The following is a 25000-nucleotide window of genomic DNA, read 5'->3' as shown; positions in this document are numbered from 1 at the left end:
CTGCACATTGAAAGATGTCATGGCAAGCCAAAATGAATCAGGAGTTGAGTTTAACATTATTGGAAAATCATCTTAACAAAACAGCTTTAACAGTTTTCAATCTAAACATTATGTTACTCAAAGTTCTTCCCCTAAACTGCCTGTAAAAGAGAGTAAATGGTGAAAGCAGTTACGTCTCACACATATTTTCTTTTGTATAATGTGTCCGATACTTTGCAGCGTCTACTCACCCTCTCCCTGGTAGGAGATACACTTTAACAAACGGGTCAGAGTAGCCGTTGTTGTCCCTCTGTGCAAGATTCCTGGCCTGGAGCACGTGGACAATCAAGTTGCCCAGTTGCTTGTCGTAGTGGATTTGAAGCTGGATTGAAAACAAAAAGGAGAAGACTGAAAACAAAGGAGAGAGTCATTCTAGCAAATACAGACTCATCATGGGTGGTGAGAAACAGAGGCATCGTCGGTTTGTAAGAGTGAGCGATGAAGTAACTTAGGGGGGCTAAGTACAGACCTGGATCTCCCCGGAGACGGGATGGGACTGCGTCTTGACCCCCTCTGCAGTCTGTAAGAGACGAACGCAACAAACAGGCTTAGATTGTGCGGATTGTCTGTGGGCGGAGACCTGAGTGCTTGCTGGTGGGTGTTCGCTCATGCTGTTTGCTGTGTGCTGCAGTGGGTTTATTTATGCAGTCGATGTGGAAAAAAACCTTCATAATGCTTCAGAAAACACTTTGCTGCAAAATTACAGTCTTGAATTTGACGCATCATTAATTTCAGAGAGGCTCGAGTGAAACGGCTGCTTTTAGTCATTCATTCATTTAAGAGGAAGATGTGTCTGTGCGTAGTGAAAGCGTTTGTGTCCCACTGGCCTTGCTGCTGTGGCGCTTCTTGCTGACGGAGGGCGAGCCGGGCTGGCCAGGGCTGGAGGTGGCCGAGGTGGAGACTGGCAGGCTGCCGGAGGAGGTGGTGGGAGGAGCCTGCTGCTGGGATACCTTCTGCAGCTCAGCCGCCAGCTGTTTGGGGTCAACGCCCGGAGACCTGGGAGGCCTGTCACCTAAAGGGGCGGGTCACATACGCTCAGATGCACAGATCATCCATATACGTAAAGATACTGACCGAAACACAACAACTAAACTGATTATTTTGCTTCTACAGCAGCACATTTGCTGCAGCGGATGCCAGAGGGAAGGGAATTATTTTGTCATTTTCATTTTCACAATCCCCCAGATGTCTAAACCTTCAAACAAACAACCTTCTGGTCACCAATCTGCTTCTGTACCTTCCAGGCTGAGCTGCACGGAGTAATGAGAGCACAAGAAACGATGAAAAAACCCTCACAATTGACTATCAAAGCACTGCAGTGTGTTCGCTCCTTTGAGAATCATGGAGTCAAGAATGCTTTAGTGCAGAACTGAGAAAGAGAGAACTGCAGATGAAAGCTTAACTGCATGACGCCATTTAATTAAGACGCCGTGTCGAGGCAAAGACGACAGTGGTGGTGAAGTGAGATGAGATTCTCATGTTGGGGTTGGAATTAAGACAGGTTAGCTCACCTTTGCTGTGCTCCTGGAACTCCAGATGCTGGGAGCCGTCAGAGTCGGCCAGCATGTTCAGGTCACTGAAACAAAAGAGGTTTCAAACATCTCATGTCATTCTGAAACTAGAAGAAACCAGCAACAACAGGTGACGCATGACTCAGAATCGCTATGGTTACAGCAAAGGTCCAACAGGTTGCCCCTAAATTTAATCATTGCCAGGTGTGTAGGTCAAACGTTGAAGAACAGACAATTCTGAAGGCATTGCCACACACACTGGGTTATTTTTACTTCTGCATCGTCATCATCATCACAAACAATGAAGCAGTAGTAGCTTACATGTGTGCATTAGTAACTCATAAAGTCTCTCTTTGGTTTGAATTTGAAGCATAAATGATCTCCGCGTTCTATCAAGCAATCCACATCATCCTTCATCTGCTGTGCACACTGAGTGAAAAAAGCCGATTTGAGGTACTTTTTGGCCTGGTTTCTTAAAAAGCATGCTTTGTTCTGATAGGCCAGCAGTGTGAGGTTGTGATCTAAATGCAATGTGAGTTTACCACAGAACAGACCAACAGTTCAATGCATTTCTGTACAAAACACAACAAACGCAGTGTTGCTATCTTGTTTATGCTCCCGAGTTTTTGTTGTTTCTTTTGAGAAGCGCTTGAATGCATTCACACCACCTCCCCATCTGGCAATTACCACCTTCTGATGGGCGCCCAAATGCTGCATCACACTTCATGGGTATGTTTCACCATATTTCACGATAATAACAAAATACATGTCCCAGTTACAGACAGTATGATCAGCAGCTGGTGTGTTCATGTCTCCTCCAGCCACATCTGCCTGTCATCTGCTTTAGTAATGCTTCAGGTCTGTGCTGCTGTTCTTTGATTAATTCTCATCAGGCCGCAGGGGGGAAACGGCAGCAGCATCAGTATTAAGTCGACCAGTGTCCATTTACTGACACAGAGAATTGGCACAGATTTGAGATTCAGATGTAAGGGAGAAGATGAGGGGAGAGCGATGAGCAGAGCAAGATATGCACTCACAGTCTGACGCACAGGTCCGCCTCGTTGCACTGCTGTCCGACGAGCCCTTGCACCTCTTCATAGGTCTTCCCCGTCAGAAGAACGCCATTCCACTCCAGGACTTGCATTCCTAGTACACATAAACAAAGTGATCCCACATCGCTCTTTGCACAGGAACATCACTTCACCTCAAAACCAAACCAATCCATCATTTCGATTTCCGGGATGCTGTATTATAAAGGAACACAAGCTCTCGATTTGAACATTTGCTTCAAACTGCAAGCCAGACCTGGTGAGACAAACGCTGATCACAGCTCAAACAGCAGCTGTGTGTGTGTGACAAATCTGCATGCTGATCACCCAGGCACGGAAACCTTCTATGTCTCGTTCAGCATAGAAGGAACTCGCCCTTAATTTATAACAAACTCCACCCCGAATCCACACAGCAAGGCACGGCAAACCTTCTCCCGCTTTATCCTCCCCGCACCACACACACACCCTGAAGCACACACACCCTGCAGCCTGGCAGCACTTACACGGCTTGAAACAGCTCATCAGGAGGGTCATCGGTTTGCGACGCTGCACTCGAGCTGCATGTGTGAGTGACAGGGAAGCGACTGTATGTTTCATTAAAATGGACACGTGTGTGTGTGATACAAATGTGCTTCTACACGATCAGACAATCAGTATGCACACACACATACACTTCTTGTCCTCGGCACTTGTTGGAATTTAACAACACTTCTCCTCATTCACACCGCTGACATTGAGTGAGACGCCACGTTCCTGCTGGTGGAACCCAGAGTACATTGCGGCCGTTCTGGTCGGCGTTGGTGACACGGTTACCGGTGTTGTCATGAGTTGTTAGCGCGGGTAACAACACCACAGATGAATCTACCACTCTATCTATCTATCTATCTATCTATCTATCTATCTATCTATCTATCTATCTATCTATCTATCTATCTATCTAGGAACAAGAGACTGAAGGAGCACAGAAAGTGTGACAGGATTTTCCCACACAAACACACACACACACACACACATCCACTGAGCACAGTCAGATGAATCACACACGACACAAGGCCTTAACAGGCTGTATTTCTCTCTCTCTCCATCAGGCGCCATACATCACCGGTATGGCAGCCTCAATAACGGCGGGGCCACGCCACCACCAATTACCCAACACCTTTAATACGTCTTGACACGGAGATGAAAGGGGGTGACGTGGAGGCGTACAGAGAGGAGAGTGAAGGGGTCAACCGCTCCCATGTGAAATCAATAACACCTCATGAAATGTGTTCCTGTTAATATGCCACACAGCAGTTTATCCTGAGGCGTGTCAGGGAGAGGCGTGTAACTCTGACATCACAGGTTATATATCTGGGCTTTAGCATGCAATAGTCACTGATAGCTGGAGCTGTTTTTGTAATGTCAGTGCCTTTCCCTGGATTACTAGACTACACTAATCCAACACTCTCAACTAGCAAGCTTTCCTTTATTTATCTCTGATTTCATGACAAAACATGAGTCATGGCCCATGGCAGGAAGAGAGAGAGTCCTATTCTTGTCTTCCCTGTTGCTATCATTCCAAATATCCACTTGTTTGAGATGGTGATGACACGAGGAAGTTGTGAGTTGTTTCTTCTTACCCTCAAGAATCTTCCCTGTCTGTTCTGCAGCTCCACCAGGTAGAACCTTTGCGACGTAAGCGCCGATGTCTCCATTACTCCCCGGGACCTCTTTCCCTCCAACCACACGGATACCAAGGCCATTTCCTGGTTAGGAGTCGAAAACAAAAAGACAGCTCAATATAATTAATATGTAATCTGTAATTAAAGGTCACACGGAAGCCTTTAATGACAACAGAACCAGAACCAGAACTGTCCTCTCGTTATCATCTAACACCTGATTAGGGAAGCAAGAGGCAAAATGAATCAGTTCACTCTTCGGGCTTTAATAAACAAAATGTTTCCTTTGTGTGGCATTTCTTAATTGCCTCAGATAATCCTGCGTGCGAGGGATACGCCATTTTGAGCATGGCAATAACTGAGCGTGGAGGACAGCCAAATCAAAAAGGAAAGCCAGGAAATGAAATGTCTGCCCGCTCCGGGCCTGGAGGAGCAGTGTGATGGAACGTAATGGAATGAGAGGTGACATGCCACTTTGTTGACATTTGGCATAAAGAGCAAGTATATAAATACATGAAGAACACAGACGGTCTGTAATAAAAACCTAATGAGACATTATGATCAATATTAATGCTTAACCTTATTTTACTGTGTATGCTTTGCTTGTTGCTCTGAACATTTAAGATGATGAAAATCTTATTTCAAGAAAACAATTGATGTCAATGTTATACATTAGTTTGCATTATATTACTCTTTCATGGTGTGTTGTTGTGGTGGTTTTACCTGAGACGCTGCGGTCCTTAGGATCCCTCTGTAGGTTGACCCTGAGGTGAGGGAAAGGGTAGTATGGGCCTTTACCCTGTGGCCCACATACACACACACACGAGTCAGGTGTTACATACAAGATAAGCTGATGAAATATTGTGATTCCTGTGGAGAATTTGCACATATTTGTATGTTCACCATATGCGTGTGTGGTTTTGTTGAGTCACCTGTCTATTTTCGTGTCCGTTTTCTGACCGCCCGTCTCGTGGCTTATCGAACCAGTCTGTCTCTTCTCGTCTGAGGTGGTAGGCTTCAAGTAAAGACAAGCATCACTTCAGAAGCAGGCGGGGTGGGGGGCGGCACTGACAGGTGAATGCATGCAAAAAAGGGACGTTCCATGTGTGACAGAACAATGTGATTCTGCGGTGAGGAAGCTGATCGGAGGGGCGTGCAAGAGGCAGGATTATTATTATTACTTTAGCTCTCAATCAAAAAGTTAAAATGAGCAAGATACTCAAAGTTGTAAAACAAGCACAAGTTAGAATGTGATCAAAGAAAAAGTGTAGGTATGTGCAGCTTGTGTGGTAATTAATTATGAATGTGCATGGATAGATGTTCTCTTTGTTATGAAATGTATTCTCCCCATTCAAAACACATGTTATGCACAGTACATTTGGTTAATATGTGACATTTGCAATATGCTTAGTTTTAGCTGTAATCATCAAAGAGGTCTGTATGTATCGGCCATACGTCATTTGTATGGATTTGCCCTCTGGTGCACCTTAACATACAGTATGTTGGCTAATGAGTGACTGGAGAACTGTACAGATACTCTACCATTGGCTGCATCGTCTCTGTTCAAAGCCATCAGGGATTCACTTAGGGCTGGAACCAAGGCAAATGATTTATATTGAATAACAGCGGGATCCACATAAAGCTATCAACATGTAGTAATGCTGCATTCAAGTCAAGTCAGAACTGGGATCTTTTACACACCACAAACACACATAAAGGCATAACTTTTGAGCCTGAACCTGGGTACAAAAATGAACTAATACTGCATCTCCATCTTCCATGTACGAATGATTATGTTCGCAATGAATTAGGTATCAATGCATACAGGCAGTATAAAGATACAGTACAATAATATGGAAAGTAAATGCATGCAACATATGTTACTGATGCTTTACACTACAGACAAACAGTATTCACAACAACACATGCAAGGTAAGGTTTTATATTTATTACACATATATTAGTTTTGTATTCGGATTACATGCATTTCACACAAAAAAAGGTCTGGATAATTGACAGGATCCTCCTCTATACTCTATACATTTATAGTTATGAATCAACTACAACTTGTTTTCATTACATCTCAACAATAAACATGAAATACACTAACAATGTCCAGCATCTATATCAGAAAACAACTATTCTAGAACCCAAAAATATAATGTATTAAAGGTTATGTATAAGTATAGATTTTTGGAACTAATAATAATAATAATAATAATTGGCTTAACTGACAAAATCCTGTACCAATTATGTGGATTTGGGGAAATGTAGAGGCACTTGTTTCACTGCAAGAACTGACACGAGATTTGAAGGATTATGCAGCTATTGTGGCTCAAGTCTTATGTGCATAACAAACAGGATAGAAAGGAAATCTTCTTTAAAACTGAAAAAGAACTAAGCCTCTTTATTCAAGTGACGAATGTGTGGTGAAGGAGTTACAAATAGGTGCAGGCTCTAAACAAAATGCAGGCTCACACAAGTGAGATATTGCTATTAAAAGACCCTCCCACTCAATGTAGCTAGAAAGAAAATGTTGTTTCATATGGGGTCTGCAGGAAGCTAATACGAAGAAATGTTGCATAATATCTGGAACGCAGTCAGAAACACAGCACATGCAAAGAGATACATTCAAACAAACAGAAAACAGCAAGATGGACAAAGGAATGCATGCTTATTAGAAAAACAGAGACTTAGAAAGAAGATACATTCACAAAAATGATATAACACATGAAAGTGACAACAAATGACATGCAGACTCTCAGTGAATACAGAGTTGTGAAATACCACAAACATAACAACAAAATTCATGCAAAATGTACCACATCCAAAGTGACAAATCTGTTTTTTACCTTCGCTGTCTGACATGGTGCCCTGGAGGTCATCCAGCAGCACATAACCCCTACCCCTGGTCGGCTCCTCCCTGACATGCTGCTGCTGCTGGGAGTCCTGCAGGGACAGGCAGGAACCAAACTGGTCCCTTGAATCAGCCGAAATGGGTGGCAGAGGTCCTGCTGATGCCCGGGCCATACCCATTGGCTGCCCCACCGGGCTCAGTGGACTCTCCTCCTCCGAGTTCTGGGCCACTATAGGGAGTCGACCACGGCCACTTTGCACAATAGGTAGACTTGTAGGTTTAGTGCGACCGGATGGGGTTTGGAAGCTTGGTCCGTCCCCAGATGCATCACCATCAGACTTGAGCCTCAGGGAAGAGCTGGACGGGTCTCTTTTGAGAGACAAATCCAAGCCATAGCAAGATGTAGGCCTTGATGAAGGTCTTGAGCGACTACCGCTAGGATAAGCACTGTCTAAACCTAAACTCTGGCCCAAGTTTAGTGAGCCAGCCAAGTTGGCACCCAATGTGGAACCCAAGTATTTTTGTTGTTCTGCAATATTCTTACGTAGACCAAAGGTAATCTCGTCCTGCATGAGTCGGCTCGATCTTGCTGATTCTCTGCTTGACCCCAGATAGCTGGTATAGTCTGCCTCCAAACCTCTACTGTCAGTAATGGAGGAATACTTTGAAGAGATCTTAGGCTCTAATAGTGGAGTCTTGTGTTTTTGGTACAACATAGATGCTGGGAGTTGTTTAGCTGCCTGCTTCTCTAAAGTAAGTCTACTGATACTGTACTTGTCTGACTTTGGATACTGTCTTTGGGAGTAACTTGAGATGCTAGTGCTTGGGGTATAGTAGTGGTGGGAGAGACCTGCCAGCTGTTCTAAACTTTCCGTCCCACCTGTACTTCTCCTAAACTCTTGCTTCAGCTGCTGCTTTAGTAATTTCAACTCATAAGGCTCCTCCATTGGATCATCTTCGTCAGGGGTTTTTCCAAAAGTATGGAGTCTGGAGGTGGAGCCCAGGTAATCCGTAGACACCAGATCTGCAGCACTTCGGCGCAGCAGCTTCTCTGCCTTAGCAAGCTCCCTCTCAGCCAGACTATAAGATGACGATAGACCAGTGGAGCCCTTGGCTAGATCTGCTGCATCTTCCAGGAGCATGTAACTCCGTGGTGTATGGTGATCTACATCTGTGTAATAGGAATCAGAAACAGCTGACATAGGAGTACCCGCTATACTTCCCACATCCAAGGCTCTGAGATCAAGGTGGTTGCCATATTTGTCATACTTGACTCCCAGGAAGGCTGAAGATGTGGGATCAGGCTGGCGACTGATCACATCATATTTAGTTGATTCCAACTCTGAAAGGAGAGCGGCCTGTCGGGCAGCTTTCTGCTGCAGCAGGAGCATCTGGTGGTAACTCTGCTGCTGAGAGGTCGTGAGTGAGGGGACAGAGGAGTAAAGAGAGTGGGACTGATAGGACTGGGGAGTCTGGTAGAGAGACTGCTGGTATTGGCTTTGAGGGTACTGGTACTGAGTGTGGGAGTATTTTCCGTAATCATGCTTGGTTTGAGGTGGAACAAACTCATCTAGTTCTGACTGTGGTGCTGTCCTGGGACGTTCGAGGCCATGACTTTCAATCTCCTCATCTTCACCACCTCCGAGACCACTCCTCGTTTCCCGGATGTTGCTGACCTCACTGTCTGACATGTAGTCTCTGTCCTCGGCAACGCTCTGTAAATATGCTCTTTCCCTCTTCTCCCTCTCCTTCAGCAGGGCATCTTTTCTACGATTTATTCCCATCTCCAAGTATCTCAACTTGGCATCAATCTCTTTCTCCTCTTCATCCAGCTCGGCCTGTCGTTTGCGGAGTTTGGAGGACTCGCGCTCAACGAGATTTAGCTCTCGATCGATGTCCTGTAGGATCTTGGCGCGCGCCATGTTAGAATTGCGGCACATTCTTCTGCGGGCAGAACCGGTGGTGTATGCCGTCTGTCCAGTGGTGGTTGATTCATCCTCCGAGGGTGGATTGGGGAGAGTCCTCTTCACCTTCTTTTGGGTGCCTGTGGGTGTTCCACCTGAACCCTTTGCCTGTGATTAAAACAAAGCAGAGATTTACAACATTTACATTTTGTCCCAATGCAACAGTCCCCCTACTGATTATGCATTTGTGGAACTTAAAAATAGTTTTTTGAACTTCATTATTAGCTTGAGATAATTGCCAAATTGTGCATGAATGTAATTAAGTGAGCAAATTAAATATTGGAAAGGGCATCGGTTCTAAGTATGGCATAATTATTAAATCTTAACTTGATGTTATAGTTCAAAGTTTCAGTTTGTGCTTCCCAGTAAGATATTTATTCTTGCTCTTAATGTTACTCCCCAAAGTCTTTAAATTAAATTAAAAAATTAATTGATTCACATTAAGCCTCTGTGAATTTCTGACAGCTGAATGTTGTGCTAGGAGCTCATCCTATTACATTACATTACATTACGATCATTTGGCAGATGCTTTTATCCAAAGCGACTTACATTACATTACCACCCTTCGCAGAGGGGGGAGCAATTGAGGGTTTGGTGCCTTGCTCAGGGGCGCCTCGGCAGGGGCTCGAACCGGCAACCCTCCGGTTCCCAAGCGGAAGCTCTACCCACTGAGCCGTTGCCTGCCTATTGACAATATTTTATGTACTCTATGTAAGAGATCATCAACACTGGATTGTCCAAGCAGACAACTGACTGCCATGACCCATAATGACCAAGAGCACTAACTCTAAGTGGTTAAGTGTGACCTAGTCAGTATTTATGTCCCTATATGTAACTATAACTATAACAATATGTAACTATAACTATATAATAAACTTTTCACCCTCCTCCCATCCGGCAGGCGTTACAGAAGCCTCCGCTCTCGCACCAGCAGGCTCAGGAAGAGTTTCTTCTACGAGGCGGTGACCCTTCTGAACTCTACTCCATTCCCCCACTCAACTCCATCCTCCCTCTAGCATCATCTTGCACTCCACTGCAATTTGCACAACTTTCTGTTTGCACTGATCATTTTCCATTTCACTTCCGTTTTGCACTCCAAGTCTCCTTGCACTATTTATTTACATATTTATTAATTTATATTTATAGTTAGTATATATAGTATATAGTTTATTCTGTATATATTCTGTATATATTCTGTATTCTGTATATATAATAGTACACTTTTGCACTTTCTGGTTGGATGCTTCTGCATTTCATTGGCTTGTACCTGTACTTGCTCACTGACAATAAAGTTCAATCTAATCTAATCTAATCTATATTTCAAAGTTAGTCAGAAATTTGCAATAAAATCACCATAACTACACCATTCTGAGGCAATGCTACATCATGTCTTTTTTCCCTTAAATTAATGCCAATGGCACTTACAGTGTAGCTTTCACCATATTGGGTACCAGATGTTGCCTTTTCTTCTCCTGGGCTCATGGGCTTGGGGTCAGACATCGATCTCTGCATGGTTTTTGATCCTCTCGGACTTGATGGAGAGAGTTTGGATTGTTCTGCACCTCTTAGCTTTTGTGGGCTTGTATCACCCAGGGATTTCTCATAAGATACAAACTCAAGGGATTTACTGGGGGATATGCAGGGGGATATTGGGGAATATAGTACTTTGGGAGATTTCGGTGGGGCTTGAAGGGTGGAGGACTCTGCAGTGAGGTTCGAAGATTGGCCTATTTCTAAGGGGTTGGGTCGTTTCTTTGGTGAGGTCCTCTCGGAGTCGGACAGTTCCATTCTAGTGTCCATTCTTATATTCCCTTCTGAATCAGTTTGTATAGAGATCTCAGTGTGTGCTTGTAGAGACATTTCTGACTGCCCACTCCGATCTCCCCTGGAAGTCCGTGGCCGGCGGCGGCCTCTGTTCTGAGTTTCCCACTCTTCTTGATCCTCATCATCAGTTTGCACACAACTATCAACGCTTTTTTTAGCACTTTTCTTCTTCCTCCCTGAGTAAGCTTTGCTGACGGTTTCATCCTCTTCATCTGTCTGGCACCCACTATCTGTGATCTTTCGGGCTAGGACTGTGCCATCAGGCCCTAAGACAACTGCCTCCTGTGGGCCATGTCCTAGTTGGTCTCCACCTGGGTACATCTGTCGAAGCTTTTGTTCCTCCAGTTGTAAACGAAGCTGTTCTTGGAGTCTTTGAATTTGCTCAAGCTGCTGCTGTTGCTGGGCATAGGTCTCTTTTTGCATCAAAAGATGTGCCTGTCTTTCCTCTTCTTGTTGGTTCAGAATCTGCTGCTTCATTGCCTGCAGCTCCTCCAGCTCCTTCTGTACCAGGAGCTGCTCTTGTTCACGGAAACGCTGGATCTCATGGCGCTCCCACTCCAATTCCTCTGCCAGACGTTGCTGCTTGAGTTTCTCCATCTCCAGCCTGTCACGCTCTGCCTGATACTGGTCATCCCCAGGAACCATGGGGGAGGACAGAGCTTCCAGTGAGGCAGCTATAGCCTCCAGGGACGCATCAGTGTAAGTGTCAAGGGATAGAGAGATTGTGGAGGTCATACCATCAGGAGCAATGGTACTCCCTCGAGAGATCTCTAGATTGAGTGGAGCATCTCCTTGTCCTCCTATTCCAGTAGTGGAAATGGTGGATAGAAAGCTGTGTGACCGTGTAAGTGGCAGGTTCTGGAGGTTGGACAGCGATGGCATGGTGTCGCTGGTGTGCATACCTGAAAGGGTGTTGTGTGTAGTACTAAAGATGGACCCAGGTTGAGTGGTAATGGCATATGTAGATGGGTTTGGTGCTGAAACAGAAGAATAGACCACACCATTTGATGACCTTAATACACTGCTTGTCCCAAAGAGTGTACCAACAGCACCCGTGACTCTGGCTTGGGAGTAGGGTGGGATTGTCATTCCTGAATATGTCCCTTTGTTGGAGTAGTCAACAGCTTCACCTGTCAAAAGTCAAAAATATCAGTTGAGTCCAAACATTGCAGATTTATTCAATGTTGCAACATGCCATGCTTCATCCAAATGATAAAAAGAGGAGAAAAGGGAAAGAAAAAAATACGACCCTCCGGTCTTGAGACGTACGATAAGCCCAGACAACATGTAAGAGCATGCAGCCACATGCAAAAATGTCACCACAAAAGAACAAAAAAGAAAATAAACATCCATGCAAATCAGGATGATAAAGACTCAAAACAAAAAGTAAAAACAAACAAAAAATGTCATGTTAGCCATAAATGAGGGGAGGCAGTTCAAAATAACATTTCATTGAGAGGTCAGCAATATCACTCCACTGACCTGCATCAGAAATTTTGGCTGAAGTAAGATCTACTGCACCATCTGTGGTGCCACTAAAATTATAGCTGTTCTTGCTCTTGTAAAAGAATAGTCCTGCTTCTGCCAGATTCGTGTCAGACATGGACGGTTTGATTCCACCGAAGCCTCTCATGCCATAGGGTGAGCGGTCATATTGGTAGTGGTCGTCGCGATAACCAAAACGGTCTTCAGGAAGGGGTGTGGTGGGTTGCTGAGTTGTACAGCTTCCTGCAAATGGGAGCTTATACACAACATCACAGCATACAGCTCTTTTTCCTGCAGTTAGATCAACTGGTTTGCCGTCATCATCTGTGATTACAGCTGTGACCACCTCTGCTGAAGTAGAATCCACTGATACCACGGTGTTGAAAGATTTTGTTGTGCTAAGGTCAACGGCTCCAGCCACTGTGGTTGTACCTGTTGCTAATCCATTGGCAACACATGCCACAACAGACATGGGTGCAATAGTGACCGGAGGCATTTGGAAAGCTCCAACACCAGCGCTTGATCCAACGCAGAGGTTAATAGGGATTTCCGAACTAGCAGTCGTAGAGGGCTGAGAGCTAACTGGTCGATATATAATTTGAGAAACCGGCTCAAATGTTTTGCTTTTTGTCAGCTGAAGGGGCACTGAAGTTGCTTGTGAGGTGTCTACATTGTTATATTGCTGGATAGTAGCTGCACACGTGACAATGGTGATTCTATCGGTCACTATAGAAACAGTGGAAGATTCAGCGCTTAGGTTGACCACAGTTGACTGCACTGCACTGTTCTGACGACAGCTGACATCAGTTGCAAAGGACGGATGTCTGGAGTCTTGGCCAGCAGACAGATCCACCCCATTCATCATGTCTGTCTCTGGATCCACTTTCATGGTGCTGAGGTCTACTACCTCACAAGGTTGGAAAGCTTGTCCATTCTGTACTGGCAGTTGGGGCTTAGGTTTCTCCATTGCAATTGGAACACCATTTGCCCTTGGGGCTGGTACTGGGGGCTGTGTCCTTTCATGAACAACAGACACAGTAGTTCTTTGGACTTCTGTGGTGACCAGTTGAGCGATGGCGTTTGGGGTAACCATAGGCGGCTGGGCTGAGGCAGATATTGCCTCAATTATATGACAAGAACTAGACACATGTTTTTCTGGTCCACAAATCTCCTGGCTCTCAATACTCTCAGTGACCCTTGTATATGCCAGAGGCACCCTTGTTGGTTGTTGAGGAGGAGGCTGTGGATGTTGCTGGTAAAACTGAGTTTGGGGCTGTGGTTGATGATAAACTTGATGTGGAGATGCTAGACCGGGGCTAGATGGGGCTTGAGTTGAGATACTCTCAACTGGAGAGCTGGGCTGAGATGGCAGTGTGATGACCACATAGGTGTCACGCAGGTTGCTGGCATATCTTGGAGAAGAAGGGGACTTTGGTGATGGTTGAAACTGCTTGCTCTCAGAGCTGGGACTCAAATTCAAGACCGTTTCAACAGGACCTGTGGCAAGTGCAGTGGGTCTTGGTGGATGTGTGACATGGGCAGGTGAGGATGGCTGTGAGCCTGGTTTTGGTGCGATTGGTGGCTTGACACCCTCCCCTGGTCTGGGGCCATATCCCATTCCAGCAGGTATTGATGGCTTTGGGGGAACTGGAGGTGGCACATGAGGTTTGTATGTTGGTGTTACGGTTTGTCTTGTTGGTGTTCCTTGGAATGTAGACATTGCTGTTGTCTCAGGTCTGATTGGAGTTGCTGGAGCCTGAGGTGGAAGTGGAACTGGAGGTTTCCTGGGAAAAACGGTCGGTTTTGGTGCAGTGGGAGGAGGCAGTGGAGGTGCAACAGGTACATCTCCTTTTTCCTGAGAGTTAGTTCTTCGTAGGGTGCTTGGCTTGGGTGGAATAGGTGGAGCAGTTGACACCACGCTGGTTATACTGGGTGTGTACTGAGGGACTGTGGGCAAAGGTGATACACTGGCAATGACAGGGCCTTGCGCTCTTGGGGGAGTACTCGATAAGTCCACAACATCAGCCTGAGATGCTGCAATGGTGGTTTTAGGTTGGTGATCCATTGTTGATGATACAGGAGCCTCGGCTACAGGCTCAGTTTCCGTAGTCGATTTTACGACAGGTGTGTAGAAAGAAGCAGTCGTCTCCTCTTCCTTTTTGATCACACCTATCTCATCGTCTGAAGACAATTCTCCTGAAGAGCACTGTGTCACCTTCAGGTCTGGGATAGGATAGAGCGCCTTCCTAGCTGCGGTGGCTTGCACCTCTGGCTCCTGCTGAGTCGGGCTTGTTCCAGGTGTGAGCACTTTTTTCATGAGCTCTTCATAGGCAGTTTCAGCATCCAGCAGTGGTTTCCCATCTTTATCTAGAGTTACTGTGGTGCTTTTGGAGACTGTATTCTCAGCCAGTTGTAACACTATTTCTGGAGTAGTGGCTTCTTGTTTTGACTGCATCTTTTGATATTCCTGCTCCAGCTTCATGAACTCCTTCCTCTTCTTTATCATGTCTTCATAAACCTCATCTGGTGATCTCAGTGTCTTGGACTGAGCAGGAACAGTAATGTTCTCTGGCTCCCCCAGCTCAGCAGATGTATTGATGAGGGTCTCATAGGCGTAGTCTTCGATGAGCATGCCTCCATAGAGGGACTCTTTCTCGGGTTGGATTTCAATCTTCTCAACTGTTGGAGACTTGGCCCTCAGCATAATCTCCTCGTAAGCCTCATCAGCAGACTTGAGAACCTTTTTCATTGGTTGGTTACCATTTTGATTATCATCATCAGTTGGGGACTGCAGAGATACTGATAAGGGCAGCTCATATGTTTTCTGGACCGCTGCGATCTTTGCGGCGTGGATTTCAAATCCTTCAGGCTCCGATTCAATGCTGGGGGAGAAATCAGAACAGGATGACCGTCTGATTTCCTCCATTTCTGCTTCCTGCCTCAGTTCTTCAGTTGGTGAAGCATCTTCAATAGGGGAGAGGTTGCTTGGTGGCGTTTTTGGACGCTCTCGCCTCCTCTGGCCACGAATCTCATCCTTATCCTTTTTTGATTTTTTCCCTGAACCCCGATGTTTTTCTTGCTCCCTGAGCAGCTCCTCTTCTTCCCGTAACTCCTCTTCCTCAGAAGAGTCTTCAATAGTTGGCAGCATCTGACCAGGTTGTCTGTGTTTGGCTTTCCTGTGTTGTTTACTCTCACCAGAACGAATATGACTGGGACTGCTGTCACTGTCTTCATCCAGTGAAGAGACGGACGTTGGAGATGTCCCAGGAGTGAAGCTGGATGCATGCAGACTGGACGATCCCTCACCCCGGGACCGGTCATCTGGTGAGTCTGTAAGGCTCTCCATCTCAGGCTCTCCATCATCATTAGGTATTTGAATCGGGCTGCTGATTGCGTTCAGTTCCATAGTTTGGAATTTGCGAACTGCTGTGCTAGGCTGTTCCTCCTCTTTGGGTTTGGCTCCCACCTCTTTTTCGACATCAGCTCTATATGATGGGTCACCAAGTTGCTTATCTTCATCATCTGGAGATATGGTGCTCTTCCTGACGAGTCGCCTGGCTTTTCCCGGCGCTGTCTTTTCCGATTCCACCCTTTTCTTCTCCTCCTCTCTGATTTTACGGCGGATAAGGTCTTCTTCGTCAGAGGGAGAAGCATCCTCATTCTCACTCATTTCGATGATCTGTTTTCGAATAAAGTCCTCATCATCCCCAGACATTGGACTGTCTTTTCCAAAGCTTTCACTGCTGTCCTCCATTGAATCTCCCCTGATATCTATGGGGAGTAGGAGCTTTTTCTTCGTAGCACCTATGTCATCTTGCTTCTCAGAAAGTTCTCTGTCATCCTCTGAGCTGGGTGACTCAGACGAGAGAGGAAGCACCTCCAACCTACGTCTGGTCTTAAGCGTGTCTGTGTGCGTTTCCCCCTCATCTTTCGGTTGGGTGCCTGTCTGGGCCTCAAGGATAGGAAGGACTGTGCTCTCCAGTTTTGCAAGGTCTGAGGGGCTGGTGGGGCTGCTCTCCTTCACAGCCACTTCTTTCTCTTCACGCTCTTTCAGGGGCTCTAAGATTTTCACCTGATGGAAGGAAATTGGACACAATTAACATTTTTCTTCATGTATTGCCTTATCAGATACATTCTTTAGGAGCAGGAATTGGAAATTAATTGATTTTCCATGATTTCCCAACATTGTGTGCTTGACTTTCATGTGTACCTTTATATATTGGGATAAATACAGCCTATGACATCATGAGACAATCTGGATAATCGACCAATCCTCCTAAATACTACAGTCACCTCAGCATCGGGATCTTCATCACTGGGTTGAGCTTTAGTCTCTTTCCTCTGCTCTGTGTCAGGGACAGCAGGGGCTGGGATGTCAGGGACTGAAGCTACTGCCACACATACATTTTCAAAAGCACTTTCAGATGTTTTATCTGCGTTTGATGTTGTTTCCTCTCCCACATCTAACTCTCTGCTGCCATATTTGTTACAGAGCTCGCTGGCGTCTGATGTTGAAATAGGTTTCTGGCTGTTGGCAGTAATGAGCGGTGACACAACTTCATTCTCTTTTTCGCAGAGTTTTGCCTCCTCCTCCTCTAAAGTCGACACTTTCCCAGGCTCTTTCTCATCTGCGCCTGTTAATCTTTCTCTCTGTTTATTTTCTGTCTTTTCTGACATGAGTACTGTTTCGTTATGATCAAGCCCCTTCTCACGGGCTTCACCTTCACCTTGTATCTTCCTAATACCAGATGGGGATGAAGCCTTTCTACTGTCAGTCAGCTCCTGGGCTTTGAGCATTTCTTGCTTTGTAGAATCAGTAAATTGGGGTAAAGATTTATCCTTTTCAGATGTATCAACTGCTTTTTGATCTGCTACAGGTTTCTGCTTTACCCCTTGTTGTGCTACACTCTCATAGTTCTCTTTATCTTCCGCCTTGTCTGACAGTGAGGTTGTCTCAACAGGGAGCTTTTGCTTCTCATGCTGCGTTTCATGCATTGTCAGTTCTTCATGGGTTTGTTGAGGCTGAGTTGGAATTACATCTAATGCTTTGGGAAGAAGACAAGGCTCCCCCTTACTTTTCAATATGTTTTTCCCTGTTTCAGTAGAGGATTTTTCATCATTAACTTTCTCCTCATGCGGAGGTGTGAGGTCATTCAAGTTCTCAAACGGTTTCTGCTCAAACTTGGATGCTGCCTCCTCTTTACAGGCGGACTTATCCTCAACTCCTCTTTTCTGATTTGATTTTTCTTCAACAGCCTCCTGCTGCTGGACGGTTTGTACTTCAGCAACACTTTCCCCAACACTTTTATTCTTAACTGCCTTCTCCTCATCTATTTTGTCAAGAGCCGTGGTTTCTCCTCCACCTTGTGCAACAAGTATGGGTTCAACCTCCACTACATCAGCCTCACCTGCCTCTGAAGCTGAGACAGGATGTTTTTTCTCCAAAACTAACAAGGTACTTCCATTGTCATACTTTTCTTCCTGGATCTTATCAGGCTTTGGGACCTCAATTTTGTCAACAGAGGCTCCAATCTCAGCTGGAGACTGGGGCGAAACTTCTGTACATGTAAGCTGCTCTACTGTTGGTTCTGGTTCTGCTGTGATTTCAGCAGTAACTTCTTTCTTAACACATGCCTCAGGCTGGTGACTGATGCTATCCACATTTGCATCTGGTGGAGTCTGACTGATCTCCAGCTCTACCTTTGCGGTCCTCTCCCTCTCATTTACAGATGGAGTTGTAGATTCTGGTTGAGGATCAGGATGAACAGCACTTTCCTGCGTCACAGCACTAGGAAGTGAAACAGACTGTGGCTCTGGAGACTTTGTTGTCTCTTCTGGAACCATTTCTAAAACAGGCTCTGTTTTTCCATCATCATCATCTGTTGGGGGAGCTGCAGCCTCACGCTGTCTAATCTCTGCATCTGCCTTTGTTTCTACCTCAGCAGAGATTGTTGTTTGGTCTAAACCTTTATTAAGCGGTGAATTCTGTGTCTCACTTTCCACAGGGAGAGGACGCTCATCTGCGGAGACTACAGAGACACTCTCTGCTCCGCTCTGTGAAGCCGGAGTGTCTCGTTCGGGCTGCATTACAGACACTGGCTCAGTCGCTCGAGGCAGCTCTTTTGCGCCTCGATCAGGGCGAGAGGCTTCTGTGTGTGTAGGTGTTAGGGTGGTTACGGGTTCTACCTTGTTCCCGGGAGCAGGTGGGGTTACTTCTGCTGCTTCTACTACAGGTTTGCTATCTACAGCAGCAGCGGCAGGGATTGAGGAGGAAGCAGGAGCAGGAGCAGGAGCAGGAGCTGGTGCTGGTGCTGGTGCAAGTGCTGGTGCAGGTGCAGGTGCGGGCGCAGGTGCGGGCGCAGGTGCAGGCGCAGGCGCAGGCGCAGGTGCAAGTTGCTTCTTCGGGGAAGCCACTGCTGCAGGTGGGATGTCTCCCAGCTGGCTTGACGCAGCTCTTTGGGCCTGACAGGTGAGGCAAAGCCATTCTTTCTGTAAGTCAAAGAGAGTAGCAAAGGGTTTGATTCAAATGAAAGGCTGAAAACTGTTATTGTATTTATTTCTATCTCTTTAATGATAAATACTTCCCACTGCTTTTATATATTGAGTATCAGGTTTAACTCGACAAAGCTGGTGGAAAATTCACAGAAAGAAAGAAGAAATTACATAAGGAGGTCTTTCCAACAGTGTGTGTCTACGTAGTTAAAGCATCACTGTGACAACACACCGTACGTAACATCTTCTATTTCAAGGGCAGCCATTACATTTATGGAACTTAGGAGATGGCTCCATGTATAATGCATGGTAATGGGACAGGGGCTTACCGGAGCGCGGCAGGAAGAGAGAAGTGGCCTGAGCAGATATTTTGTGGCGCAAGACAGAGACAGAGACAAGTCACTTTGACAAGGAACAATTGTCACTATGTTCTCCACTTCAGTGGTTCTCAAACTGTGGTCACATCTCCCTTCAAACCCTAACACTCATCACAGGGAATTTTTTTCACTGTCACTTACTCTTGTAAAATCATTTCGGCCTAATTTTCTCATCAAAACTCAACTGAGCCGTATTCCTGTTGCAGCAGCTCTAATTTGTCAAGGGTTCTGTTAATCCTGTCTCATCATGTTATATGTATCATCTTATTATTGTTACACTATAGTCTCAGACTCTGGAAAACAGTGCCAAACTTACAACTTCAATAATTATAGAAATGGAGGATAACAGCCCTCTGCTCTCTGCTCGTCTCACATTTACACACTCATCTCCCTGACACAACATCTGCACACACACACACACACACACACACACACATTCAGGAAGTCTCAGTGGAGGTAACAGTCAGCACATTTACACGAGCATCCGCGCTGACGTGAACCTCTCATTCTGCATACAGCTGAGCTTTCCGGCTCATTCCTCTGTGACCCCTCTGATGAATGCCTCTGGCAGGCTTAAGAGAAGATCGCAGCCCGTTAAGCCACAAAGTAGACTGGCCTCTCTCTCTCTCTTCTCTTTTTTTTTCTCCATTTACAGTAGAAAGAAGGAAGGAAGGAGGACAGAAGAAGAGCTGGACAAAGTGATGGTCGGCCATGTCACAGCAGCCGGCCAACCAATAATAGAGTGAAGCAAAGCCCACATAAGAGAGAGCGACACACTCAAGCGTTTATGCAAGAAAAGGGGAAAGAATGACAGGCAGTAAGAGAGAGGTTATGTTGAAATGATTCTGCTGGCTGCCAGGAGAGCCATAGACAGACGTGTGGACGGATGCCAATGAGAAAGAGACGCTGCTCTCCTCTTCGCTGACGCTAGCGCATTTCGTTCCCCATCTTGGCAGAAATCCACTTAATCCTCAGACGCCATGATGGACGTGGTACACGTACGACGAAGATGTGTGAGTGTGTGTCCCTGTGCCCCCCCCTTTCCTGGGGGACTTCGCAAAGCAGGAGTTTCTCCAGCTTGACCGCTCTATCAGCAAAAGCAGAGCGAGAGATGGCAGCCCGATAGGAAAGCCGCTGACAAGCCAGACGGCCACTCCAGACGGCACTGACATTTATCGGCACATCACAGCAGGCACGGCACTGAAACGGTCTTAAGACGACTGAGCCCAGGCCTGAGAGTCGGGGAGACGTTTTGAATCATTCCACTTCAACTCTTCCGCACTGACAGGCCTCAGAGCTGTCACTCCAAGGCCGTCGGGTTACTTAAACAATTTAACTAAACAACTCCCAGTTTCGTTTCAAAGCTACATTTCATGTTTTTCTGACGGTTGACAGGAATCTTTGTCTTTCCTGGATCTCTTTTTGCTATGGAGCCTTTGAGGAGCAGTGGTTTCTGCTTGAGATGGAGTTTAGTGCCTATATAAGCAGGTCCTTCTCAGTTGGAGTCCTACTTCCACCTTTGTTACATAGCAACCTTTTCCTTCTGCTGCAAAAATCAAAGTGTCAATTCTCATATGTGCGCTACAAGTTCTAGAAATAGCAGCAAAGGATTAGTCATACATGTCAAGGGACTCACTCAATGACATAACCACGTTATACATGTGCGTATGAGGATGTTTTAGTCACGTGTGTGTCAAAGGAGAAACGCGCCCCAGCAAATGCAGAGATGAGCTGGAAACTTGCTCAGATGTATATATACGCCTTGAAAGCATTAGAAGAAGACGTGTTTTGATCTTTCTTCCCACATGTCTCACAAACAAACATGAGCGCATACATATGGATGAACACGGAGATGTCAGGATGTTTCAGAGCGCAAAACTTCTCTGTCTTCTTCAACTTTCCTCCAAGGACACAAACAAGAACGGAAATGTGAGACGAGATGGGGTTGTGTTTGGTTATTGTTTTTCCAATCTCTCTGGGGACTTTGGGTGTTGTGAAGGTCGGTGCAGGTCTTTGATGAAGAGGAAGGATCCTGGAAGGGTTTTTACCCATCTAAATTTAGGCGGAGACTGGCACGGAGACAGTAAGACGGCGGGGGAGGGGGGACCGAGCAAAAGGTGAGATGGACGAATAGAGACAGAGGAGGTGGAGAGAGAGAGGGAGAGGGGGGGACACGAGGAGGAGGAGGAGGCCGGGTGATAATGGTGTGTGGAAATAAGTGTGACAGGTCAGAGGAGGACAGGGAGAAGAGAGAGGGAGGAAGAAAAGGAAGAGCGAGAGAGGAGAAGAGAGGAGGGGAAGAGGAGGAGGGGGGTGGCGGCCATTAGAGGTGACTCAACACGGGCTCCTGCCAACAAGCTGAATGTTACGATGCCGTAAATCTCAGAGTCAATCACGGGAAAGTCAGGAGACGTAATTAACGACGCAAACAATCACCTTATTGTGTAGCTGAGCACTGATGGATAACGTGATGAATGTCGGGGGAAATTTACGTACAGACCAATAATCTCACCGAAACACGTTCAACAACAACAGGCCCAGAGCCACCAGGCACCCCAGCTAAGCAACACGGAGGTTCAGGTGCCATGAATCAACACCAAAACGATATTCCCATAATAAAGCCGTCGGTGGTTCGGTGCTGAAGTTCGCCCTTTACCACACTGATGAAGGTCGCTGAGCGGAACGACTTTAATTATAATGCGGTGGTGGGCCGTGAGTGAAACGGCTGCCTGCATCAGCTCGTCCGCAAGCCAAAAAAGATCTTTGTCCTAATAAATGTCCTGCCGCTGCTGCAGACGTCCCCTCGCTGCAGATTGGAGGCCATTTTTAAGCCTTTCGGTCAGAGAACTTAAGCCAAGGAAGCTGCCGGCTCGAATTCCAATCGCCGCTGTCAGGAAGCTTGTGAGGGAAGCACTTTTGACCTCCATGTGCTCCGCCTGAGCAGCTTAGTGTTGTGTGTGTGTGAGTGTGTGTGTGTGTGTGTGTGCTTGTATGTGTAGACGAATCAGTGTGATCAGAGTGAAGGTGGACCAAAGATAATTACGCCGCAAATCTACTCTGCCGGTGACAAAAGTCGGCCTGGATGCGTTTGTTCTCCCGACGGGGCCGAGAGCAGGAAGACAGGTAAGGTGTGTGTGTGTGTGTGTGTGTGTGTGTACATATATATTTATACGCTGAGCTGGGGGGATTAAAGATATTTCCAGTCTGTGTCTGTGTTTGTTTTTTCCACAACCTGCTTCATAAGTCAAGCAAAGCGAGTTACGACTCGGTTTGGTGTTGGAGTCGCTTTTCTTTCTTCAGGGTCTCTGAATGTAACATCTTGGGTTCTCGTCCCTTCATGTCACAGCCCACTCGTCCATCTACGTCTCATATTTCACACCGCTGGCACTTTTTATCCAAAGAGCCGTGTAGCAAACTAAACAGTAGATGTTCAGTCTGGGCCGCCACCAAATCAGACACACGATCCCTGTAACCTTATAGCTCCAGTGCAGCTTGTCCAATAAGTGTGTGTGTCGCTTCAATATCTGCTGATGTGTGTGTGTGTGTGTACTTGTAGGGCACACATTTTGGAATGATTTTATGCCCAAGAAACACATTCCACCTTAGCTCTCTGTCTCTGCAGCACTGCTATGCACACTGAGGGAATGCTCTTTTGGTACTGTCTCTTTAAATCCATCCATATGTGTAATACGCCTAAACTCGCCATCCTCAGACATTTCTGACAGTAAGTTCAGCCTACAGGTGCTTGTTAATGTGACTGAAACACGCGGCGACAGGCAGGTCGTTTCCGTCTGTCTCCTCTCTGCTGTCTGTCCTCTTCCGCTGCGTCTTCGCATCTCCGTCGGCATTCGTTCCAATGTTTTCATCCGCTAATCTCCTTCTCTCTCCATTACGTCTCACTCCGACTTCTTCTCGTGGATCCTCTCCCTAACCATCTGCCATTCCAATAACAGAGCCTTCCAGCTGCTCCTCGTCAACGTTTCTCTATATCATCCTCCGCATTGTCCCACAGGAGTGACACACACACACACACACACACACACACACACACCATACAACTGCCTCTTGAGCTTTTGTAACAGATGCACCTCAATGAATAGTGGAGGTGAAGCCATTTCCCGATCCAATGATAAGTCACAGTCGTCCACACACACACAGCTCGCCATGACAACTCCAATCATCAAAAGGGCCTCTTCTCTGTCGCTATGGTAACCGCGTCTGTGTGTTGTTCGGGCAGGGGTGAAGGGGGGTGGAGAGAGCCCGCACTGCCTGCGGTAACTAGATGAGGCTTGAGCCAGAGTGTGTGTTTGTTTACAAGAGTGTGTGTTGTGTGTTCCTGCCTCCCTCTCAGTGTTGGCACACACCATGTCCTGGCTTTTCTTTCCCCCCAACACACACACACACACACACACACACACACACACACACACACACACACCTACACCTACACCTCGTAGTACCAGAGGGCTCAGCAGTTTAACATGTAAGCAGGAGTACATCGCAAAGTAGAGAGGTTGGAAGTTCTCCTGTAGTGGAGCCGGAGCCGGAGCCGGAGCGTTTGTAGAGCAGGGAAGACTTCATTTTCGGAATCTTCCATTATAGTAAGTAATTCAACGGTATATCATGAAATAAAGCCGCTTCATGTGTTTGTGTTTGATGAAGTGCACTTTGTAAAAAATGCATGAATTTATAATTATAATTTTAAAATGCTGACGTTGTTCAGGTGAAAATTTGGTAAATACACACATCACTCATTTTGCATGTTCATGTTTATGTTCCAGCATCCAGTTACCAGCACCAAAATCACACAAACATGCACACACACACACACCTTCACGTCTCAAAATAGCCTCCACTTCAAGCCTTCCACTGTGGCCATGTGGGGACTCAGTGGGCAGCCTGGCACCACATAAAGACTTTCACAAAGAAGGAAATATGAAAGAGGAGGACAAAAGAAGAGAGAGAGAGCGCGAGAGAGAGAGGGGGAGAGACAGAGAGAGACAGAGAGATGCCCTGCAGTATCTTGTGTTTTCCTCTTTGTGGCTCTTTTGTTGCTGTGACTATTTTTGTCCGTTTGTGCCTCCTGGGCAAAGTGATGGGAAAGATGTGAGTCAACCGGACTGTGTGTGCACATACACACCAACATGACACACACACACACACACAGAGAGGGGCAAAGCCCTAGCACACACGTGTGGGTTAAATGTTGAAGATATGACGGATAAACGGCACCAAGCTCAGGATGAGAATCGCCCAATCACGAGGAGCAAAGCTTTATCTGCCGGCACAGACTCAGGAGGCCTCAGACGGAGGGAGGAGGCACGGGCACGACGGCAGAATAACAATGAGTGAGGGAACAGGACGCAGGAAACACCACGCAGAGAGAGAGTGTGTGTGGGTGTGTGTGTGAGACATGAGGACACAGTCGTAGTTAGGAAAGTCAGACATGTAGCTACACACAGTTTGGAAAGTTAAAGGAGCTCTTTGACCTTTTCAGAGGCAGCTGTTTTTGCTGTGTTAGTCAGAGTCAAATGAGACGATCAATAACTGATTCATTTCTATGCGTCTGGATCAGTCGAGGCAGCGGCTGCGTTTAGCACTGCTGAGCAGGAAGACAGCGGGAAGAACAGGAGGTGTCTCACCTTGACATATGTTTAGAAGCACGCCATGTAAGTGTGAGAAATTAAAATTCAGCAAAGAAACCTGTAAGTCCTCCTCAGTTTGAGACACACACACACACGCGC

The 25000-nt window shown here is 46.3% G+C and overlaps 1 protein-coding gene across 1 annotated transcript in view; it reads right to left on the bottom strand.

Moving 5' to 3' along the window:
• The window catches only part of pcloa (piccolo presynaptic cytomatrix protein a), a 39046-nt gene that overhangs the window by 7389 nt on the left and 6657 nt on the right, over positions 1–25000 (bottom strand). Inside the window, exons 4-17 of the mRNA XM_076158967.1 lie at positions 18780–18876; positions 18574–18674; positions 12385–16459; positions 10504–12032; positions 7110–9186; positions 5800–5847; positions 5190–5272; positions 4981–5056; positions 4219–4344; positions 2588–2696; positions 1551–1615; positions 867–1051; positions 509–559; positions 231–361 (exon numbers count right to left, since the gene is read on the bottom strand). Coding sequence (XP_076015082.1) covers positions 231–361; positions 509–559; positions 867–1051; positions 1551–1615; positions 2588–2696; positions 4219–4344; positions 4981–5056; positions 5190–5272; positions 5800–5847; positions 7110–9186; positions 10504–12032; positions 12385–16459; positions 18574–18674; positions 18780–18876 — 8753 coding nt within the window. The remainder of the gene's footprint in view (positions 1–230; positions 362–508; positions 560–866; positions 1052–1550; positions 1616–2587; positions 2697–4218; positions 4345–4980; positions 5057–5189; positions 5273–5799; positions 5848–7109; positions 9187–10503; positions 12033–12384; positions 16460–18573; positions 18675–18779; positions 18877–25000) is intronic.

Source organism: Genypterus blacodes, unplaced genomic scaffold, assembly GCF_046128005.1.
Source record: "Genypterus blacodes isolate CSIRO-AG114 ecotype Tasmania unplaced genomic scaffold, CSIRO-AGI_Gbla_v1 ptg000090l_1, whole genome shotgun sequence".
NCBI classification, from domain to species: Eukaryota; Metazoa; Chordata; class Actinopteri; order Ophidiiformes; family Ophidiidae; genus Genypterus; species Genypterus blacodes.
The sequence above is the reverse complement of the archived record's forward strand: the minus strand, read 5'-3'. Positions and strand labels throughout refer to the sequence as shown.